The sequence below is a fragment of the Molothrus aeneus genome, chromosome 15 (genome assembly GCF_037042795.1).
Source record: "Molothrus aeneus isolate 106 chromosome 15, BPBGC_Maene_1.0, whole genome shotgun sequence".
Lineage (NCBI taxonomy): Eukaryota > Metazoa > Chordata > Aves > Passeriformes > Icteridae > Molothrus > Molothrus aeneus.
The window spans coordinates 9690771-9714990 of NC_089660.1; the positions used below are offsets into that span (position 1 = coordinate 9690771).

Here is a 24220-nt window from a genome sequence, read left to right on the forward strand (position 1 = left end):
CCCGCTCTCAAAGCCCCGTGCCAGGACAGTGCCCGCTGATCCCCCAGCCACTACAGCAATGGGGGAGTTCAGCAGCAGCAGGGCAGTGTTAGGTGCATTGGGAAAAAAAACAGAGCTGACAAATCCTATTAATATTTCTACAATATTAAATGAGAGAATTCTGTATTTAAAACCAGTTAAATACAGAAGTCAGAGTACCAAGCTCATGCATTAACTCATCTATGATGGGCCAGAGGCAGCAGTGACAACATCTCAAAAAAAATTGCAAGCATTAAGATGGAATGGCTTTTACAAAAAAGCTGCTGAAATAATGGGATGTTAAATGAAGATACAGGATTACCTAAAATAAAATTGATCACCGTCTTGGAATGCTGCTAAAGGCTAAATTCCAACCATCACTGTTAGCTACGTCCTGTGACCAACATGGCATTTATCTCAATTAAATACATTCTTCTACTTTTATTTATAAGAAAAGAGTGATGAACTGGCATGAGTTCTTTCAATTAATTTTATTGAGTAGCCAAATCTGATAAATTAGCACAGATAAAATAAGCATTTGCATGTGTTATAAATGACTTTTTACAGGAATAAAACAGTGAAAATTACAAACTGTAAAAAGGAGGACAAGTAAATCCTGTCTCAAATTCAGAAGGGGGAAGATTTATAACTTCATACTGAAGATCAAATCTTTGAGTTCAGAGAACAAAGATTTAATATTACAATATTATACACTACTTTACAAAATTAAATTTACTTTAAGGATTACATCCATAATAGCAAACAGAACCTTAAAATCACATTTAATGGTCCCTTAACTTAAAAACCATTCTGCATCTTTGATTAAATTGTTAAGAAATTAATTCTAAATAAAACTGAATCATTCTAGTTATTGCAACATAGCCTATGTGGACTTAGACTCAAATATATTAATTTAAAAACAATAATGAAAGCAAAGTAAAATGAATGGTAACAATGTTGGCTGAACACTAATGTGTCAAAATAAGAAACAGTTTTAAAAAAAGTGTTTGACTACAAAGAGAGACACACCTTTACCACACATTTACAGTGGTGGAGTTGTGGTGCTGAGATCTAAGTACCAGAACCACTCTTGCCTACTTTAGCAGTCCATCTTCAGTGTCCTCATTTTTCCATTGTATGTAAAAAAGCAATCACAGGTAGTGTGTGTGTTCATGTTCCCTGCACTGCCATTACAGCAGTAGCAGTGAACCAGCAGGCCTTCCCCACTGCAAGGGAATCAATGAACAAAGTTCAATAGAGAATTTCCTCCAAAGTGAAGAGAACTCCCAGAGGGTTCATCTGACTCATTTATCATGTTTTGCTCTGTAAAACTTAGGGACTCAACTTCAAACTTGTCAACTGCCACAAAGAGTGACATCTTCAGCCATTGGTCTGGTGGACATCAAGCAACGAGGCCATTTCTAGTATTTACGGTTCTTAAAAAAAGGGATATAGTAGCAAAATACAGTCATAGTGAGAAATAGACTTTGGGTGGGCTATTTGATGCAAGGATGGTTTTCAATTCAACATCTGAGTGATAATATACCTAAACCACAAGGTTTAGGGCAGAACCTATGCAAGTGCAGAGGTTCCATTTATGATTTCAACGAAGAGACCCCTTTCCCCCTCCCTGGGGAAAAAAAAAATCAGACTATCAAAATTTAAAAGACACCTCTTCACTATGACTAGAAACTGTGCAATTCTCTGAAAAGCAGTTCAAGTAAATATATTCCTGTTTGCTACAGAGGCAGCAGACAGGGAAGCTTAAATTGGTTCTACAATAATCTTTTCATGCTGTTTTAGGCATTGTTCTGAACTTCAGCTTCTTGTGCTCAAGAACAATCTCTCCCAAGGAACTCCTCCCCTGAAGTGAGGAAAATCCTGACAATCACAAGCAGCTACAGCCTGAAATGGGAGCAAATGTTTACCCAAATGCTGACCCTACAGACATTTGTATCTCCAAACATCCTAAGCACAGTACATTTGACCACTCACAAGTGTTTTACCTCTTCAAGTTACCTGCCCCAGAAAGAAGTTTTGAAAGACCTTTAGGTTTACCATTATTAAATAAAAAAGCAAACCAAGATTTTTCCATATGCAACAATTCCATGGGCATTGGAATACAGTAACTTAAATACTTTTTACATTGGTAGCTATCAATGACAGCTTAATCTTGAAAACAGAAGAATTATCAATACACCTCTATAAAATTATTTAAATATTTTTTGTATATAAGTTCCTACTTCAAGTCCGATGTCAGTTTTGATCTGTAGCTCTGGCAGGATCTCAGAGTATATTTAAAGCTTTTATTTGGTGCACACTGGCCTTGGATCTGGGCTCATTACACAGCTGCAGCATAAAACCCTTTCTTTGAAAACTTCAGGCATGTCTGCAACCATATACAAATCTTCAAATTCAATATAATAATTTTGTTCTTGGAAAAATAATTACCAATTTTCATGTCAGAATATTCAGTGTTGCAGACCAACATTTGGTCTGAAGTGCTGCCAACAAACTTGCTTCAGAAACACACCAGATCTGAGGGGCCCAACATTCACTTAAAGTAAACAAGAGCCAAAAGTCTACTGAACATAAACCAAACAAAATCTGAGATAACCTTCCTTGCTCTTCCCCTCCCACACCATTCATAAATAGAAATTAAAACTATTCCTTTTACTGAAGAGAAGCAAAGCTTACAATCTACCTTAGTCTACTTTTGCTGCCAATGACTTTGTAAAATCTGTCTCATGTAGGGCCCACTCTTCCCCACTGTTTTTAAAATTAGAATACTGACTTATTAAAAGCTTCAACAAATTCAGCCACCTTATCCAGGTTAAGCTTACCTTTAGTCCTATTAGCCATAATCCAATCCAAGCACTGGATTCTACACTTCACAAGCATTTGTTCATTTCACAATGAACACTTCTTTCACTGCTACTTTAAGCATTAAGTTGAACATTGAGATGCTCTGTCTGTAATCACTGGATGCACTTAGAAAGAATTTCCCTGCAAATCATGATCAGTATTGTGAGGTTTTATATCTAGCAGCAACAAAAAAAAGAAGAAAAACAAAAACAAAACAAAAAAAAGTTACAGAAATATACATTTTGAACAACAAAGAACTCTTTATTTTACAAAATGTATTTCACCTTTTCAGTATTGCCTTTGTAAATGTACTTCATGCTGCAACTACTTACAGTAAAAACACGATTTGCAGCAAATTAAAGGTGCTCAACCAGTTCCAACAGTTTGATTTTTTTTAAGGTACAATATTATGTAGTTGCACATTTGATTCTCAGATGTGGTCCTTTATTTGCTTTAGTTCGTTGAAATCACAGTGAGAACTTCTCATCAACTGCCTCAGGCCACAGATTTAATGAAGATATTACAAGCACAATCATTCTTTACTGCAAAATCTTTCCTTAAAGAAGTAAGCCAAAGGCTAGTGTTTCATTTATTCACTTGCTGCTGTATATGAAGGAGGAATTCATAGTATGATAAGGCTGATTCTGTTCTGTCTTCAATCATATTTTGCAGAAAACTTGATTTCAATGGACTCTCATCCCTTAAAAACAAAAATATAAGTGTTTGAGTGGAATTAACATTTGTCAGGGCTACCATGCATGAATAAAGTCACAGGTCAAGTGACAAGACATTTCAAAAGCTTAAGGACATATGAAAAGAGGATCTCAAATAGCCTTTAGCAGTGATTAATCCTAATAAGTACTCTTACCAGCATTTACTTCATTTATCTGACATTACCTAAAGATTCTCCTGTGACATTTAGTCTTTTTTAGTCTTTTGAAATTCTAATTGGAGACAACTCATAAGTCATATCTGTAGTCAAATCTGTCAGGCACAGCACACACTATTGTTAAGAATTCCATTAAGGAAGTTCAGTATATAATATCCAAGTATGTATTGTTAACAGGTTGCTGAAGAAGCAAAAAAGACTCTTAAAACCCACTTACTTTATTATATATAGAATAGGAAAGAAAGGTCTCTGTTCTCTCAGCCAAGAAATGAAAGTTCGTGTTCTGATGGATTCTGCCGTTTCGAGTTCTGGGAGATGTGTCTAAAAGCCAAAGGGTTTCATTAATACAAATTTTTCAGAAAAACACCAAAAGGAACACTTCAACTAGCCAAACTCATTAGGTATAAAGAAAACCCAGACAGATACGTTTTGTGATGTATAGTTTCAGTCTTGTCTTTTTTGAAATAGTCAAGAGCACTAAACTCTTAGGAGCTGTCAGAATGGTGATGACTGAGCTGTGGTTGATTCCTGCTTTGTTGTAGAAACTAAAAGATTTCCCACTAACTAACCCACTGTGCTCACTATTTGCAAGTGTTCTTAGTCTGCTCCCACAGGTCTGAGAAACTCAGTAATTGTCAGCCTCTTCCTACTGTGTCCTCATCATGAGAACAAACTCCAAGAGGTAACAGCAATTATTTCTTTCCTTGGATCTGGATCTATACCACTAGAGGGCTAATAGCTGAGTAGTGTATTTTAATTCTCATGCAAATTATATTCTGGGAGCATTGTATGTATGACTGATGTGCAGAGCAAGCACATACCATATTCTGTGGTATTGAGCCATAATTTGGAACTCCAAGGACTTGGCTGATAAAACCCTGCCCACAGTTCTTCCCAATCCACAGAAACATCACCTGAAAGACACCATCAATAACAACATTAATCCAACCCAAAACACACCTCAGCAGTCCTATACATATTTTGGGTTCTCAGAAAGAGCACACCAAGTAAACTTGGATACTTTTTTAAATCCCCCCCACCACACAACTTACAGAGCCAGCATCCATAAGATAAGCACCATCCCTACTCAACTTCTCCACTGACAGCTGGAGAAGGGGTGGCTGAGGTATAGTTCTGTCATTTATGTTAAGAGCTCCCTAAAAGAAGGATGAAAAACAGTGGTTCACATCTTGATGGAAAAAACAAGAACAGAATGCTAAATAAGAGGAGGATTTATTACACTGAATACTAGAGCTGGACCATTTTTCTCAGTTTCATTCAAGCCATACTTAAAGTGATAATTTACTTTATTAATTAGTAATTTACTAATAAATCTTAATGTTTTATTTAGAGAGGGTGAATGTTATCAAATGTATCTTAGTTAATTAATTCTAGAACTGGAATATCTGATTTGTTATGTACCAAAGACGTGATTTCTAAAATTGTTCGGGGTTTTACAGAAAAATTCCCTGTTCTCAAAACTGCTTGATATTTTAAAATAAAGGAAGCTACAAAGGGACAAAACCCACATTATGATGTCTTTATGTACATATGGTTTTATAGCACAAGATAATGACACAAGGCAAAGGTGAAATAAGTTAGGAAAAAACTTTCCCCATCCATCCATAGGAAAGCACAGCTTCTCTCCAGAATTCATCACTCCACTTCCAAATATGAAACATTACATTTTAGCTGTGCAGCTTTAGATGGAAAACTTGGGAGATTTCTAACACATTTACTTTCACATCACACAGATCTTTGGGATCAAACAGATTATGTAGCAAGGCCAAGACTCACCTCATCTGTGAGAGTATCGACTCTGTACAGACTGGGATGTGTCATGAGCATGAGGTAAACAAGGGGCTGGTTCTTCACCTGACACATGGTAAAGATGCGTTCATCCAAACGTGTGTTTGTCCCAGTTTGAAATGCTTTCTGCAAACAAGCAGGCCTTTAGTTTAACCATTAAAGCAAAGCAAGGTAAGTTGGAAGATAAGACACATTGCCTGCTACTTATTTCTTACTTAAGGTTAAAGATGTACCCTAAGTTTTTTCTCATTGTATTTTACTTCTCCATAGTTCTCCTCAGTTTCACATAGAAATCATACAAGTCTCGCTCCCATTTCTGGATTTCAGAATTAACCTTGACCTGGCACCATCAATCCTCTCTTACAGCTGAGATGAAAGCACTTTGAAATACTAACATACACCTCAAAAACGCTACTTGACAAAATTCAAAAGCATAAATACTGGAGCAGTTTACAACTGGTTTCAATGTACAGAATCTCAGGTCTGTATTAACAAGAAAGAGATAGTCCTGGCTTGTTGGGACCAAAAAAAAGCGCTATAAATCCAAGCAGGACTCACTCCTCCCACCTGACTGGATCAAATGCTTATCAAGCCTTTCACATGAAAAAGCTCAATATGAACATGCTGGTTAATTCCTAATCAAGATGTATGAATCCAAAACTTCTTTTTGAACCAAGAAACCAGTTTGTCCAACACTTATAGGACTTTAGTATCAGTTCAGGGAAATTCAATTAAAAAATTCTTACACTGGGCAAATACTGTGAAATGCTCTAAACCTGTTGCAAGAACAGCCAGCCAGCTAACTCCCTGTCTGCCACACTCAGCTCTGTTCTAATCCGCACTGAACTGCTGTGTGGATCTACATTTCCAGAGACACACAAAATTGAGATTCCTGAGAAAACAGTATCAGTATCCTGTCACATGCTCTTCACTAGTCAGTGTCTTTATTATTTTGCCCTTCCATTGCTTAAAACATTTATACTTTTGGTTTTACGCACACTTCTAAATTCCTGCTTTTGAACGAAATCATTCTCCATCAAAGAACTGTCCTTTTACTTCAGGCTGACCTGCCAAAAATCATCCTTTGCCTGGCTTCCTTTCCCCTCTTACCTGTTTTAAGAGTGCCAGTATGTACAGTGGGAAGAGGCGCAGGGAGAAGGGAGCTGTGAGGCCGGGCTGCTGGATGCTCAGCACGGAGGAGCGATAAGCAGCCAAGGAATCAATCACGGCATTGACCAAGGCATCGCGCGCATCGCTCAGCGTGGCGGAGACGGAGCGGTCCACAGCTGGAAACAGGGCAAGGCTCAAATCAGAGGGTTCCTCCCTTGGCAGGAATGCAGTCACATACATTAACTCCTCTCACTTCATCATATATGCCAATGCAGCTTAAGCTTTTACTACATTCTAGGGGAAGTGCTTCAGAAAAAGCTGGGGGCGCACGATGATGCACCAGACTAAGCCTAAGCCCAGGTGATTACACACAGCTCTACTGATCCTTCACCTAAGCCAAGCATTAAAACCAAAACTCTCTTAGGATGAGGGAGAATCTTTTCCTCTAATCCAGAGGATTATTGCTCAGACCTTTAAGGATACAATCCACACATATCCAAACAAGCTCTTAGCACACTCACCCATATTGGCTAAGAGCCCTGTGATGGCCTGCACATCTGCCCCTAGGTACACTTCACTCAGGGTTGTGACAACAGGTAAGCACATCGTGTGCACACGAATTCGCCTTTCACCTGCAAGGAAAGACAACTGTAACCTCCATCCTTGTTTTATGAAGCAACACTACAAATGCCACTGTTGGCTCAATTGAACCTTACCTTTGCTGGAGGTGTAGAGGAGAGCTGACTGAAAAGAAACCACTTGCATATCAGTAAGACTCTCTTCCACTGACATCTGCACAGCGTATCCTGCATCTGGGTTTACATTGGGCAATGACAACAAGTCTGTAGATCGTACAAAGAAGTTCCCATGGAAAGTATGAATGGAAAGACCTACAAGATAATAATGAATCAGTTTGGGTTTTACAGCTGTGAAATACAAGCACCATATACAGATCTGCCATCAATGTATATGACTGTACTGGAATGCTCCCTCTCAATGAAATACATTGTCTTCAGAAGAGATAAATACTGCAAACTGACAACTCATCCAAAGAATCCACAAAGCCTAGCAGAAAGTGGGAATTAGCAAGGCAAATCAATGCAGAGTAGTAGAAAGTATATAGATTATAAAACTAGTTCCTTGTTGAAATTTCAGGAAAACTTCCAGTTTTGACCATTATAAACTGGAACTTTGATGACAGAAAACACACTGCAAATATAGTCTTAAAAAAAATTGTCTTATCCCTGATACTGAATTTTACTTTTCTAATCTTTGCCTTTTAATCATTTGAGGTTACAAAATAGCTAGAAGACCAATGAAAACATTCCCAAAGAGCAGCAAACCCCCACTTTCCTCTTCTCCACCCCATAAAAACCTAAGAAGGTGAATTCAGACCTTTGGTGCATCTTATCCTCATGACAGCCTCAAACCCAATTTTCCTAGTTAAATATCGCTTCAGTTCCTTTTGCAATTTCTCCACCTGGACAGGGTTGTGTTTATGATGGTAAGATTGGTAGTAGTAGACACTACCTGCAGAATACCTTGATATACAACCTGAAACAAAACCAGCATACATTGGAAAGTGCAAACAGCTGCTGCTGCCATCTTTAAAGTATTAAATTGTTCACACCAGCAAATCACTCAAATACACAGTTACAGACCTGCCTACAGAGAGAGATGTAGATACAACTGCATATTCTAACATGTGATAAATTTCAGGTGTGAAATAATTTTCTATTGACCTGAAATTGCTGTCACTTGAAAGTTTGGTTAAATAGAAAAAAATAATTAAAATGCTAATAAAACTTGTTAAAGGCAATGACGCTGATGGTTAAAAAGGCATAAAAAAGGAAGAAACTATTTCCACTACTTGTATCAGTAGAACAAGGATCCTGACTCACTAAGGGATGACATGAAGATAAGTAGGTTAAATCAGGACTTAAAGACGACATTCTATTCACTGTCACTGCTCAGCAAGGACAAGTTTGTATCTTGACACACTAGATTAATTCAAATCAGGTACATCTACTAAATATTAATGTAGATTCTATGCATTTGCTCAAAATACAAGAGTTACATGCCCCAAAAGAGCTTTATATGACTTACCTAGAGAAGCCAAGTCAGAATATTGCCCACTAAGAAGAAATAAATCCACTGCAACCTGTTGACCTGAGCAGTCCAAGGCCAACTTCTTGTAAAAATCAGTCGATGGTGTCAGATGTATATCCTGTTAACACAGTGGGGTATTACAAAACACAAAGGAAATTCAAATTGATTAATACATTTATTGCCTGCTTTCAGGGACACAATCATTCTCCATCATTGATTAAAAATATTTTATTTTAAAAAATCAGGTAATTAACTTGTGTTTATATTGCTTGGCTTTTCTTTTGGTTTTTTCACCTTCTTTAAAAGAAGCAAGACAAGCAGAAAATTAACCCAGAAGAGGAAATCCCAGAACCACCTACACACATAGAACAGAGTTGTTAATACTCCCAACCTTTTTTCTTTCCTAACCTTTGCTGTTGCTCTTTGGTTTGGCTCCTCTCGTGACTTTAGTGCTCCCATTCCCAGAGATGGGAGCTGTGTCTGGAAGACAGTGATTCTACCTCCAGTGGGGGACATCAGCTTAAAGGCAGCCTGTAATGCAGGCCCCAGAGCACTCTGAGTTTCCAGGGACTTGGTAAACATCTGTGGCAATGTCTTCAGCAGATCTTGAATTAGCTACAAGTGAGAAAACTGTATTAGGCCTATGAGTCTTCAAGGTTTTCTATTTTATAGCCAAATATTGGCTGTTGGGTCTCTCTCTCTCTATATATATATATACATATATTTATATATATGTATACACACACACATACATACATACTTGTTGAAATACTTGAACACAACCAAGTATTAACACTTCTAATATTAAAGTAGTAAAGAGAAAGTCACAGAAAAATTGAAGCACTGTCTTGTTTCAGGTTGGCAAGAACTTACAGTGACATAGATAAAAGACCTCTTTTTTTTTTTTGCCTCAAACCTGGCATTCGAACAGCTGGTGTTAATGAGCATTAATTAATCAAAAAATTACCAAACATATCCCCAATTATGTAAATGTCACTATTTATGTAAGAAAGTCCTTGCTTCTTACCTCTTTATTTTCATTCAAATTTACTAATAAGTTTTCTGGCATTGGTATAAATACATCTGAAAGGGAAAAAATATTTGAGTTATCTTTTAAAAACACATCAAGCTTTCCCTGACTTTATTTGCCAACCATCATACTTATTGGAAAAAAATACACAGTATCAGTGTATTAACCCGTGTAAACATAATTATGTGGATTTTTCTTTCTCATAAGCATTCCTGTGGCTAAAATTCCATGGTGGAGCAGCAATCAACAGGCATGAAGGATAATCAAGACTATTAAATAAAATCACATAGCAAATATTTCCAATGTTCATTCTACCCTGCCCAATAATATCCAGTGAAAGGTGATTTGAAACAATAGGCAGAAGGACAAGCACTAAGCACCAGCCACAAGAAAATCTACAGAAAGGTATTTAACATCAGTGTTTGGGATTTCAAGAGGAATCTAGAGATCTGTACAAATTAAACTAGAAGGTAGGAAAGCTGTCTTCATGTTTGAAGTCATGAGCAGCCACAGCATTGCTCAGACATCAGGGAGATGTCTTCATAAACAAACTCACACATATGGTACTTCTAAAGGCATTACTAGAGAGACTAATGGTGTGATCCAGAAACTCCCACCAGATATTTATTTTTAAAGGCTGTCATAACCAGAAGTCACTAATAGGTACTGATCACAAAAATTATTTTTGCATACCTTCAATATCTGAAACTATAAGCATCTGAGGCTGAGAGAGACCTTCCTGAAGACTGTAGAAATGGATTGTGCTGTCAAATGTTATGAAGCCTATTTTTGTTCTTGTGTTCCCAGGAAGCCTGAAAATGAGACATATGGTGTTCAACAAGATGAAATTTCATTTCTGCAGGCTTTTTTTTTTTTAACATCCACTGCATCTCTCAGTGGTTGTTACCAAGCAGTTAGCTTAACAGCTACACAGCAAGAGCTTCACTAAGTCATTTTGGAAAGAACAAAAAACCACAACAAAAAAGGAGCTCATGGTAGAGTCACCTGGCAGGCAGGTGAAAACCTTTTAAGAGGGTAATCAGAAGTGGAAGAAAAGGAATAAATAAACTGCAAAATCCCAATTAGTGTTTATATAAGTTCAAACAGTATGCATTTTATGAGAAGGTTATTAGATGTATGACTCTTCTCAGCAAATACTTATCTAAATTTCAGCTTTTAAAAAATACTGTTCAAAAGATAAACATGATACTTACATTCTTTTGGGGATTTATGAAGCTTATAGGAAAGAGTCAGACTGAAAATCATGTCTCAAAATTACCTTTTATACTGGTGTAGTTGTGATGGGAAAAAGACTACAGCTTTATGGCACATTTTAACACAACACTGGCCATTGTTTGCCCACACTAGAAAATTGTCTTCCACACAGAAAGGACTGGCATGTTGGTGTCTACCACAGGTTTCTTAAGACAAATGAAAATTGGAGATTTAAAGAAAAAAGTACTTACGAGTCCAGATTGTCTAACAAGGTCTGGCAGACTGTGTTCAAGTATCCTGTCTCGATTGCATTGTGGGACACATCAAACACAAAGAGGTACACGGGGGGCTGGGGTGGACGCAGCTGAGCAAAGAAAAGATCACCTTTAATTCTCAAATAGCATTTGTTACATTGGCTTTATTCATTCTATTGCAAGTTTAAACTGCTAAAACAGCACATAGATGATAGCTAAAATTTCTGAATGCATTTGCCTCTTATTTGGTAATACCAGAATTCTAGTTTTCTTCCAAAGATACTACATATTCCAAATACAGAGTACCTACACATTCCAAATACAGAATACCTACACATTCCAAATACAGAACAACTTTGATATCATAAATGTTTAAAAGTGAACTCTCTGAGGTCCTCCCCAGGAGTTCTCAGATACACTCCTTAAGGCAACAGCTACTGAATTGGAAAGCATCCTCTGAAACAAAACTTTCTCTGACATCCCTCTGAAAATAAAACAAAGAGAGAGAATAAGTAAATAAAGCCTTACCATGTATTCAGATGGAGCCATAAACTCAATAGTAGCATTCTGGACTTCAGGTCTTTTATGAGGTTCTCCATAAACTCTTGTCACAGGATTATAGAGGAATTCTTCAGGAACTATGCAGATAAGTTTATATATTAGTATTTCACACTAGTATTGGCTATGCTGCATTTTAAAACAAATATATCAACTCTTTTGTGGCAACACATGGAGAACTACACCAGGCAGTGGAGCTCTTACACCTGTGCAAGGGTACTGTGAGGGACTACTTGGGCTCATCATGTTTCTTTAGGGACACCACTGGCACTGGGAAACATTTCTCATGACCCCCAGGATGACTGACAACAATCCCCCTGCTGATGTGGCCAACAACACTCCAGTCTCAAAGGCCAAGGTTAATTGCAGCACTTAAGGTGCTGCAAGGTTAATTGGAAAAGGTTAAGTGCAGCACTTTCAAGCACATCTAAAACTTACCATCATTGACTCTATAGCACAAATTGCATTTCCACCTCCTCTGGTCTAGGAAGCTGACAAAGGGGTTGATGTACGTCCGGCAGGAACGGCATCTCACAATAATGCTGGAAGTGACCACTGGCAATTGCTGGAAAAGAAAAGCTTCCTGTTTTAAAGCATCCTCACCCTGCAGCTGCTCATCTGTGGTAACAACACCACCCACACTGAGCTGCCTAGTGAGGCAAAGCATCCTCGTTGAAAGAAGGAGTACTTCTGCATCCTCACAGCATCACTGCAATTCCTTAGTAAGACAGGTAGGAACTGAGCTCTAACATATTTAACTGTGTAGATTCCCCTTCCAAGCCTCTAAATTCTTGAATTTTACACTGATGGTTTAAGATCAAGTCCTGCACCAAAAAGCAGGGGGGAAAAAGCCCACATCTTTGAAAAATCAACTGAAGTGAGAAAAAAACCCAATGTTTAAGAAAGACACTGCTAAATTCAAAGTCTTCTGGCTATTCCATGACATCCAAATCCCTTCAACTTTGTCAAGTCTTGAATTTAGAATTAGTACTAGGTTTGAAATTAATAACTACAAGTGATACGAGACAACCTGGAATTTAGGTGTTGTCTTCCATCACAGTCCAAATTCTGTGCTGCCTTTAAGCTTTTGGTTTTTTAAGGTTTGGGAGGCTTTCTTTTTTATTAAGAAGTGAGACCTGAAGGTTTAAATATAGTAGGGAAAAATAATTGAGAAAAATTGCAGCAATCTGTATGGAATAAGGAAATGTCAGTTACTATGGTAATTCTTCTGGGCCAAGATACCTGCCCTTGTTTTATAATTCATTGTCCATTGTCTGGACTCTAGTAAAGGCATAGTTGATATTTCAGCATGTAAAGTTTTGAACATTTCTCATACCGATAAGTCTTTGAAAGGATGAAGCAGGAGCCCCAAAGGAAGTTTGGCTTTATTCAATAAGGCCTGAGTTTGAGGAATGTTAGTCAGGGTACAGCGGAACAACCTACATGGATGACAAAGGGTTATTTTCAGAGGCTTTCAAATAAATTATGATTTCAGTAGTACAGTATATTTTTCTAGAGCTGCTAATGGTGAATTTCTGTTTCCAGATGAAAGATCTCTATCTCTGTCAAATTATTTTGTTTCTGTGCTTGACCCACAGTACATACTTAGAGTTCTTACTTTATACAAATGCTCTTTACACAGAACTCAGTGTCATTTTAGTCACTCAAGTCAAAGTTAAGCCTAACAACATTCAAAGTTGCACCAAATCTTTATATACTAAAGGTTACTTTGGAATAAATCAGAACCAGCAATGTTTATAAGGTGGTTTTAAAAACATAGTAACTAAATACAATGCCACAATCATTTTCTGAGTCTTGAGCACTCAGCAGCTTCCACAAGGTGCAGATGTATGTGGCAGTTTTGCAAATCCTGTCCAGCTTGTTTGCATGAACAACGTCACAAAGGCGCTGTTATTTCCTTTATCTACCATAAAAATATTTGCAAAGCAGAAGTCCCTGGCTATTCACAGTTTGGTGGGTCTCCTCCGAGAGAATAACTGATTAACCAACTGCCAGTCTCTTGTTTGAAATCTCATTTACTCCATTGTTTTAAATGGTTACTTTTCAATACAGAGGTCACCCATGTTTCTTCAGGCACAATCTTTTTGGTATACCTCACCTGACTGAATTAACTGTTATTTTATATCTTCTCATCCATACTCACTGCCAGGCATAAAACTTTTATACTGTACCTATCTATAGCTGCTTTGTTAACTAATTTTTTCTCATACCTTCTACAAAGATGATTTTCCCCTCTTCAAAGTTAAATCTACTTACTGCCTTTATTGTAACAGTGAAGCCCATTTTCAATATTTTCTACTCATAAAATTAAGAAAATATTTTGTGAAATCATGTTTATAAGCAGGAATTTACATTTCTATCTATTTTGATGTATTATAGCAAATGCATAATCTTACTCAGGATTGCAGTTGAGCTTCTGGATGTCTTCATGCAAGTTGGGGACAGGAGCCTTCAAAAGGGTGGTAGGAAGAATATTTCTTTCTTGAAGAAGATTCACAGGTCTTAACCCTTCCTGCTGTAGACTCAGGCCAGCCATTGATGCAGTTAAGTGATTAGTGCCCAGGGCAGGCTAGAGACAAATCAAATTTCACAAATTAGCACCAACTACTTGGATGAAACCCATAGTCTGTTTAAAACCACATCTATATCCCTTCCAGTTTGTTTTGCTCATGTACTAACTGCCATTGTATCAATATATTTAGAAAAGCTGGTTGTCACATGAACTTGACTTATGTACGTACCATAAGAGAGGAAAAAAGCATAAATTGCCTATAAAACTCTTGAAATACAGAGGCTCAGCTGGTGAAAGTGTTGGTCAGTTCACTTTGAAAGTTCAGGGAAAGAAAAACCAAACACTTCAGCTAACAATAACAAAGCCACTGAAGAGAAACATGCCAAAAGCAACTGAAAGTTTCAAAAGAAACATCCTGAACAGATCCGAGGGTGGGACACTTCATAAAGAGCTGGAACACAGCTTTTCCAAACTGGTACCAAGGCACAGGCAAAAGCATTAATTCTGGGCTATGTCTGTCCTCTTGAACAAATGGTGCCCAAACAGGGAACAAAAGCAGCAGCATCCTAGGGATGCACAACACCTACCAACCATCACTTTTCTTTACCCACACACCCCCACCAGAGGTAGTACTGAGACAGAAACCAGACAACCTTTACCTGCTGGAAATGCTTTGATCCATCTGGATACTGCAAAGCAGCTGCATTCATTCCTGGGGCTCCAGGTGGAGAAGCATGTTGGTAGCCTGGAGGTAAGGCAGGGTAAGAATACCCAACACTTCTATTCATCTTAAGATTTGGGGCTGCAGGAGAATGGTGTGGAGTTGCTGGAAGCAGAGCAGACAGACACTTAATTGCTGAAGAACTGTTTCTTACTTGAGGCATTAGTACAACAGGAGAGCTGCCTGTTTAGTTTCTAAGTCTGAAAAATACAGCTGCAGTCAACTTTGCAAAGAGCTCTCTCATACTTATATCACAGGCTAACACATGCTAATTGTCAATGCTTCAAATTTCACATTTAGCTTCAAGACAGGCATTGAACCAAGTACATATGTTTGTACACAAATGCTTAAACTTCTGTCTTTCCCAAACTCTTAAAAGTTCCATAATAATAACTAGCATTTTTACTCCCAAAGCCTTACCCATGAGGCCACCACCTTCAATTGCATCATAGCTGTTTTGCACTACAGACCCATCACTGGCAGCAGATCTGGCATCACCTTTAAAGAAAAACAACCACAGGAAAAATTTGCACAAGTTATGAAGAAGTTTTAATGAGGTAACTGCAAAAAATATCCTACCTGCTGGATGAATATTAAGATAAGCATAGTTTGAGTCTACTTTGGTTTTGACCATGGATGAAACTGAATTAAATATACTTTGTCCTCTTTCTCACACACATGTCCCTTGCAGATGTGATCTCAACAAAGGACATTCATAAAACATCACTTTTTTTTTTTTTAAAGGAAAACCAAAGTCCCTACACTTCTGGTTGAATAATCTTTTATGACTCCTTCCAATTAGGGATTTGCCATAGCTTCCAAGCCAAAATGCAGCAAAGGGTCAGGGGATGCTCCCTCCTCAGCAGAGGAAGTTTCTTTAGGCTAGCTGTAGTTTTCCAAGTAACCTGTAGCTTAGGTTTCCTTAGTAACCTTCAGCTTAACCCTGAAGAACTTTTTCCCCTGATAATTCACAGAACCACCAAATTCCCTACACTTACACATTTAGTTCACTACTGCTCACCAAACAGCAACAGCTCTGACACAGTCATATATCAGTCAAGATAGAAATTCAATATAAGATAAGAAAAACCTTGAGACTCAGAGAGTGCTCCCAAAGGGCAGTTTTTGGTAAGCCAAGTATGTCTAAATATACTAACACAACTATATATTGCTAAGGACAAGTAGGTACTCTATTTTTATTACCATTTTTTATTAAAATCTCCAAAGATGACCCAAAAAAAGGAACTTACATTACACACTGAATCTTCCTAGCAGCAATCAACCTGCTTCATAGACTAAATATTTTTATCTCTCCGGGGCTCTGGAAATGTTTCTTTTCACGATGAAGAAAATATTTTCTAAGCAAAAGCTGTTTCTAATGCATTTAATACATTCCAAACAAAGTTAAATCTGAAAATACTATTCTTGTGCTCACAGAGCTACCACACACAAGAAACTGTCAATCTGAACATGCAGGGAACCAACAGCTTTGACAGAACTGTGTATGTAAAAATAAAGCTGCCAACTCACACATGGCCCCATCTAGCATGGGCACTAAATGCCAAACAACTGGAGTCTGTCTGATACAGAGCCCTGAGGAGTTCCTAAACAATGGCATATTTGTGCAGGGCCCACAGGAGAGACACTCAGCCAGGTGTCTGTCTTCAACAGCTGACACTTCACAGCCTCTAGTAACTTCCTTCAGCAAGCTAACAAATGCAAGATGTGTATTTCAGTGATTTTACACAGAGAAGAATTAGGTACAGCTACATAAATAGCAAGGAATTGCAAGGTCCACATTTTATCTCTCCCTGTAGAATGAACAATACAGGGAGTCATACATGGATTTCTGTCCTAACAGCATTCAGGGATGCAGAGAAATGAGATCCTATCACTTTACAACACTCAAAATGAAAAAAGCAATGTCAACTACAGCAGACATGGCCACGGTCATTTCACTTGGAAATCTATTTCCAACTGTTAATTTCTTAAATTTTATAATGTCTGTTTACAAGAATTTTTCTTCTTTCCAGGTCCTTACTTACTCTTTTCAGATTAAATTATTAGCTGTATCAGTATCAATTTTAAAATCTGAGTTTCTAATAGAACAACGTGCTTGACTTTAAAGGTTGCATATTACAGCAAGTTCCAGTGTTTGAATTCAACATAAAGAGCAAATTGTTTCTTACCTTCTTGGTTTACAGCTGATTGTAGCATAGACTGTGCACTAGGTGGTCCTGCTACTGCTGCTGGTGGCCTAGGGGGACCACCAACTGGTGGAGGTCCTAAAGGTGGCCTTGGAGGGTGGAGGGGAGTTAAAGGCTGAGTCACTGGTGGAGGTGCAGATCCTATAAAGAGATTAACTTTTAGGAGGAGTTTAACCCAGCTGAAAAAATCACAAAAGTTTTGTTACAAAAATGCACAGATTGAATTCTAAATGTTTTTGTTATTCAGAGGATGAATGGCATGAGATACATAAATCCTAACATGTGGGTAGAAGGTCTCAACTTCAAGTTCATTTCTCATTCCAGGTTCCTGCATTTACTGATCTCTTTCAGCTTTTTGTTGCTATTGTTGGAAAGAATTCCAAGATGTACAAAAAATATCCCAACGCTATAACCAAGTCTGGAACAATCACCAAGCAAGTTTAATTAAAAGTGATCATTGCTATACAAAAAAAAAAAAAAAAAAAACCAAAAACAAAAACAAAAAAACAGGGAAATGGCTCAGGAGGATTGAATGAATATTCAAAAATTCAAAAATTACTTGTTCCAAACACTTCCTCTCCTTTCATATGCCACTTTCCAAAATTTCTCTGCATTTTCCTCACTAATTCCAAACTACTAACTGCTTATTCCAATTAAGTGCCAGAAACAGTTTAATAAATTCTGCAAGATTAAGACATTTTGAGCAGCATAAGAAAATTAGGCAGGCATATAACAAAAAACTAGCATCAACAAAAATCTCTAATGAGGCTAAAAGTGCTTAACAAGAAAAATTATTTGCTTTTACACGAAAATATTTCTGTACATAAGTCCTGTTTGCATGCTTAGTGAGAAAAAAACCTAACAACATACAGCAGTTTGGCAAAGAGAAACTTGAGAATTAACTGTGTTTCCATAATAATCACAAGTTGCACAATAGAGCTATTTTGTATTAGAAAAGCTTTTACCATTGCATATAACAGCAGTAAAGCAGTAGGAGCAGAGTCTCCTACTTTTAGAGTACTTTCTGAAGATTGACAATTATCATTAAATGTGAAAATTACAAGTTTGGGGGAAGAAAGCTTTCCATTGAACTGACCTCTATTTCAACAGCACAGAATGCTTTTCAGTTTCCAGGCTGTGCTCCAGTTATTTGAATCAACCTGACAGGCTCTTCAGAAAATTACCTGAATCAAGTGGTTACTGCCCATGCTCACTAAACAGAGCTAGTTTTCAATGGTGAAGTCCTGGACTGAAACATACTAATGCTTCATGGGTTACCCCAGGAAATGGTCTAGATCACAGAAACAGCATCACCCACACACAGCACCCCAAAACAATGGGACACCATTCAGGAGTTATCTGCTCCAGCCAGCTGAAACACCCACCCTGGGCACAGAACTTTCATTTCTAACCCAAAGAAAGCATCCAGGTATTTCTGATGGGTGTATCTGCTTTAACAATCTTCCACAAGCAAATTGTCACTGCAGAGTCAGTTCTATACTCATTATATTAAAAGGTGAAATATGAAAAACATACATTGGAAGAATACCACAAAGTTCTGATTACCTGGCTTCATGTAGCTGTTCTGCAGTGGAGGAGCCCCTGGAGAAGCAGCATATTGATAACTCCCTGCAGGATTTGTACTTCCTGGTAATGATGATGGAGGCTGAGCTGCCCCTGTCCCAGGCACAGGAGCCAAATGGCTTGTTTGAGCCCCAAGGGGCTGACTCCCAGGGCTCTGGCTGAACTGCCAGTTTGAAAGCACCGCTGGGCTGGCTCCAGGAGGAAAGCTCCCAGCACATGATACAGCAGCTGAGTTCTGTAATGCAGGTGGCAGCACTTGTGGAACAGGACCTGGCTGTTGCACTGGTGACCCAGAGAAAGCTGCCACTGGTGGTCTATTGAGAGTCTGGCCAGGTCCTTGGAAGTTGTTTAATTGAGAAACATTCTGAGAGCCACTATAGCTGTACTGTCCAGAAGACTGATGTGGAGGAACCTTTGCTGGCATCTGATGGGAGTACGATCCTGGAACTGCAGGGCTGTATCCCTGGCCATCTGGGGAATGCATCAGCTGATTCTGAACAGGGCCTGGAATGAAAAAAAAACAAAAAACTACACTCTTCAGGAAGTCAGTGTTGTGTATCACATCTGAAAATAAAAGATGTTCCTGTGAATGTCTTTCCTTAGGATTTTATTAGTCTCCAAGCCATTTTTAACTTAAACCATTAGGTGTGACAGAAGTACTACTGCAAGGGATGTGAATTTGGCAGTATTTTTTTGCTATTGACACTTAAATCTTTGTTTTGTTTTACAGTAACCTTGAAACCACTAAGCATTCCAGTACCATCAATGCTCCTGGACTGAAACACACAGGATCCCATCCACTCCTCAGAAACCCCCAAAAACAAGCTGCCCACGGAGGAGCACAGCCCCACAGCACTGGCAGCAGCACACAGGAGCAGACTGAAAGTGGAAGATCCATTACGTAAGAACTCCATTTCACACCATGGCTGACACCAGCCTACACGTCAGCTTACCACAATGACACTGCCAGCCAAGTGCCACCGTAGGTCACCACGCTGCTTCTCAAGTGACTGAGTTAATCTATGAAAGTTTCTGCAGTTAATTTTAGTATGAGAACTATTAGTACACATACAGCTCATGTGAGTGGCCAGCTGGTCACCAACACAGAACGAAGGGTAAGTTTATCATAAAATAATTCACCAGTCAGGAAAAAAATACTTGACAGGTTGATGATGCTCTTTATGCATATGTTGGTTGGTATACATGAACTAAGTTTTACTTATTTGAAGAAAAAAAAATTGGAAAAAAAAGGTTAATAACTCTCCAAAGGGTAAACAACACATCAGATTTCTGCTTTACAGAGGAACAGGCTGACAGAATCCCATGGGATTTCCAGTGCAGTAAGAGCTCCATCAAGAAAGGTACTAGTACAGATTGTTCATACTATTGCCACAAAATGGACATGCTGAAGAGAGACTATCAATTTTCAAGTGAAATCCTTCTGAGCAGAACAGACCAGATGCTGCAGGCCACAGCCAGCTGTGACTCCTTCACAACTACCAAAACACTTTCCAGTGTTGTATCATTCAGTTCAGCCAGTCACATTGTGGCTCTCCTCATCCCCTAAAAACACAGCTTAAATACTGGAGGCATTCCACACACACAGTTACACATTAAAAAAAAGATGGCTGGTTATTAGAATGTAATGTTTAAATTCTGAAAGGTGAGCAAGTTCACATTTCCAAGTTAAAGTAACTCACACATTTCTGACAATAAATTAAGCTAAATGCAGAATACATTGAAATTCTTAGTTAGGACAAACCCTGCACTGATCATTCTAGAAAACCTTAGGCTCTGAGTCACACACAGCTGTTAATTCACCAAATATTGCACAGGTCCATATAACTACTACAGTGCCAGTGATCTCATCCTCACTGCCTCTTCTTTGTGCATAAAAGGTACACACCATATTATTCTCCAACCATTAATTTCAACCTGTAATTTATCATTCAGTTAGGAAATCCAGTTATACCCTACTGTCCTTACAATGCTGCTCGTAGATATTAGCAATTAATAATTCTCTAAAATCAAGGGTGTTTAAAGAAAAGCTCACCAAGATGAAAATGCTTACAGTAACCTTCAAAAACTACCCTGCAGTTATCAGATGGGTTTCCAACAATTGATTTACAAACCCTATAGCAATTAAACACGATAACTTTAAAAATTATGAATTCTTATCAAACCTTCTGATTGCATCCACACAAACACTGATAAAACATCATCACTATAAACTGCAGGAAAAATACAGAACAAATACAAATTGATTTAATAACTTGATTTTTCACCTTAGGGCATGACTCTATCCCAGGCAGAAATCAGAGTATTTGGATTGCTCTCTTATGCACTGTTTTCTCTGCTTGAGGATAAAACAGTGGAAGTGAGGTGATATCAAAAACTGACCTACTTGATATTTTCTATGGCACTTTATGCCAAACTATAAATGTTCCAACTTCAATTTTTATTTTCAAAGTCAGAAGCACAATGAAAAGTCTTGACATCCTCATGGAATAGTTCATGTTTCCAAGACAAGTCTGCACTAAGCTGCCAGAAAAAGCTATAGAAATAGCACTAAGGGACAAAATCCCTTTACACAGAGTTTCACAGTGCTCAAAAACTTTTCAGGACTCGCTGCTTGGTTGCAGCCAGATACCCATCTTGACCCAACCTCTTCACTGAGACCCATCAAGGAGTATCTAGGCTGTCCAGCCTTCCCCAAATGCTGCTGGTTTTCTGTGAGGCCAGAAATAAACAAGGAATTCTGTGGACTGAAGAGCTACTTCACCTGTACAGCAGCAAAACAGCCAACACTTGGAGACTACAGAAATTTATTAGTAATAGAAGAAAGGCCACCTATTTTTAATAGCAAAAGACTCCTCTGCAACAACACAAGGCCATTTAATGTTTCTGAGAGATCAGGAATAGCACCAGAATATGTATGAAGGTCGCTTGATAGTTTTATAAAATAGTCAAATTACTAATGTGGACAGCCAGGATCTGAGTTGTGTTTTCTGCCACACAGAATTTCACTGTCCCCTACTCCAAGCCAGTTACTCAGCACATCACTTTTGCCAGCCACAAGTTCTCCAAGCTCCAAGGAGATGCAAAGATAAACACCCTGAAAAGTTACATCCCAACAGATGTTGTGGAATCAGTCACCACCACTGTCCACTTCTCTGAGTCTGACCCACTGGATTCCAAACCCAACAGCTCCTAAAGCACCTCATGACATCAAAGTACCATGCTAAGGTACCACATGAGAAGAGCAAAACATTCTAAAAGAATTGTTTCTCCTTCTTGCTTGCACTTCAGATCTTTTAACTGGAAAGCAAATTAGACACCTGCAATTAAATGAGTACAGAATATTGGTCCTATTAAAAGACAAACAGAAATGAAGGAGAGGAAGGTTGTTGCTAAGCAACCCAAAGCTCTGTGCTAAACAATTTCCCGGGCAGCACACGGTGCTGCTGTGACAATTTACTGCCTTAGTGGACTTGCAAGCTCAGGGAGTTGCTCAGGGACCTGCAAACACTTCAGCAAGCAACAAGTTGCAAGGCAGGGCTGACAGCTGTAGAACAATTTATCATCCTGCTGACAGTCTTCTTTCCTCACAGACCACTGTAAGCACCACCACAGCACTCAGTACCCTCCAAACTGTTTTATAAAGCTTTGGTGTCAGTATAAAGGGCAAGGATCACAGCATCCTCTCAACATACATTTTAAACAACGCTATGAACAGTCCATGCTTGAACAATTTGATTTATTTCAAAGGCCAGCAACCCAAGCCTTATCTCTAACATACCATAACAACTGTTTAATTTGCATAACTCTACATTTCAGTTCTTTATTTTTCATACACCTGACAGCTGAACAGCCTGAAATTCCTCTTTCTTGGCTGCCTCTCCATAACTTCCATTATGTGCTTAATTTGACACTAGGGAAATGAGCAAACATAAAGCAAAGCCAGTCTGTAAATCATCCCACTCAGTTCTCCATTAGCTAACATTCCCTTGGTACAGCCTCTGCTCAGACCATAAGCTCTCCAGGACAGAGCCTCTCTCTCCACATTATATTCATACTCTTCCCACTCCCTTGACCCTAGAAGCAGCTACACAGTTAATTGCAAATTGTCGTTTTGCTGATGACTTTGAAGAAAAGCAATAAACACACTGTGCAGGAGGAGGGGGAAGAAAAATCAAAAGATCTCATTATAACTGAACTGCTTATGATGCAGCACAGCTACTGAAACACACAAGTGTGTAATTAAGGCAGCAAGTGCAGAGGATGTGTATGTGAAATCAGGAGACACTTCCATCAGCACAGATTTGCACACATGCCACGAAAACAGACACAGAGACAAGGCTGGCCCTGAATTTTTTATTCCTACATTAAAATACCGGCTAGTAAGCTCAGTTTCACCTTCAATATCTCGTTGTAAAGAAATACATTTTGAGGGGAAGAAAGTAATGAAGACTTTCCCAGTTGGCAGCACACAGAACCAGATAATGTCGGCTTTACGGGAATGACAAGATAAGAAAGCCCCGCAGCGCCGCGGGCTGAGCTCAGCGATAACCACAGTGCCACATGTACAGCCCCGTTCCAAAGGGTCAAACCTCGGCTGTGTCACCCGTGTCACCGACAGGGACCCACCCGGGCTGAGGGACGGTCCGGGCCAGCCCGTGCAGCACGGACAGGGGCTCTCTGCAAGGTGCTGTCGTTCACACCGACAGACAGATGTACTCTGGGATACTTCTGCCATTAAAATAAATCAGAATGAAGCTTTATGCCTGATGAGCCACTCTGTGCTTTTCTCAGTGACACTCGGGGCAAGGCCCGGTCTGACAGCAGCTCGCCCCCGCTCCCACCGGCGCAGGCCGCTCCCGGGGTCCCGGCAGTGCCGGCTCCGCCGCCGCTCCGTTCCTGCTGTCCGCCCCAGTTCAGCCCGGCCGCGACTGCCCGGGCTGCCCCGCCGAGCTCAGCCGGATGTGACCCAGCACCCGTCCCCAGAACCCCCTCCCCACGCTCTGCCCGCGGGCACCGGCCCCGGCCTCCGCTGCCCCGGGGAGAAGGGCGGCCTGGGCCTGGGGGAAGCGCCCCGCGGCGGGAGCCGTGCCCGCCAGGCCTATCCCGCGCCGAGCCCCGCGAGCCCACCCTGCACTCACCGTTACTGTAGGGCTGCTGGCCGGCGGGGGCCCCGGCGGGCTGGGCCATGGCTCGGCCGGCTGCGCTCGGTGCCGCCCGTGTGGCGGCGCCGGCCCGGGCGGGGGGGACGAACCCACCGGAACTGCCGGGCGGCGCGCGCAGCCGCACTGCGGACACGT

At 39.5% G+C, this 24220-nt stretch overlaps 1 protein-coding gene across 1 annotated transcript; it reads right to left on the minus strand.

The window, feature by feature from the left end:
* Window positions 1–490: 490 nt before the first annotated feature.
* Window positions 491–24164, minus strand: SEC24A (SEC24 homolog A, COPII coat complex component). The gene is made up of 23 exons (XM_066560406.1): window positions 24062–24164; window positions 18885–19406; window positions 17301–17459; window positions 15532–15609; window positions 15050–15216; window positions 14275–14447; window positions 13194–13296; window positions 12296–12422; window positions 11828–11937; window positions 11297–11409; window positions 10524–10642; window positions 9828–9883; window positions 9209–9415; window positions 8798–8918; window positions 8087–8245; window positions 7408–7581; window positions 7213–7323; window positions 6692–6867; window positions 5570–5707; window positions 4825–4929; window positions 4594–4686; window positions 3990–4093; window positions 491–3583 (listed from the first exon to the last, which is right to left on the minus strand). The coding sequence occupies exons 1-23, from the start codon at window positions 24108–24110 to the stop codon at window positions 3469–3471; spliced, it is 3279 nt and encodes a 1092-aa protein (XP_066416503.1). The 5' UTR covers window positions 24111–24164; the 3' UTR covers window positions 491–3468.
* Window positions 24165–24220: the final 56 nt, after the last annotated feature.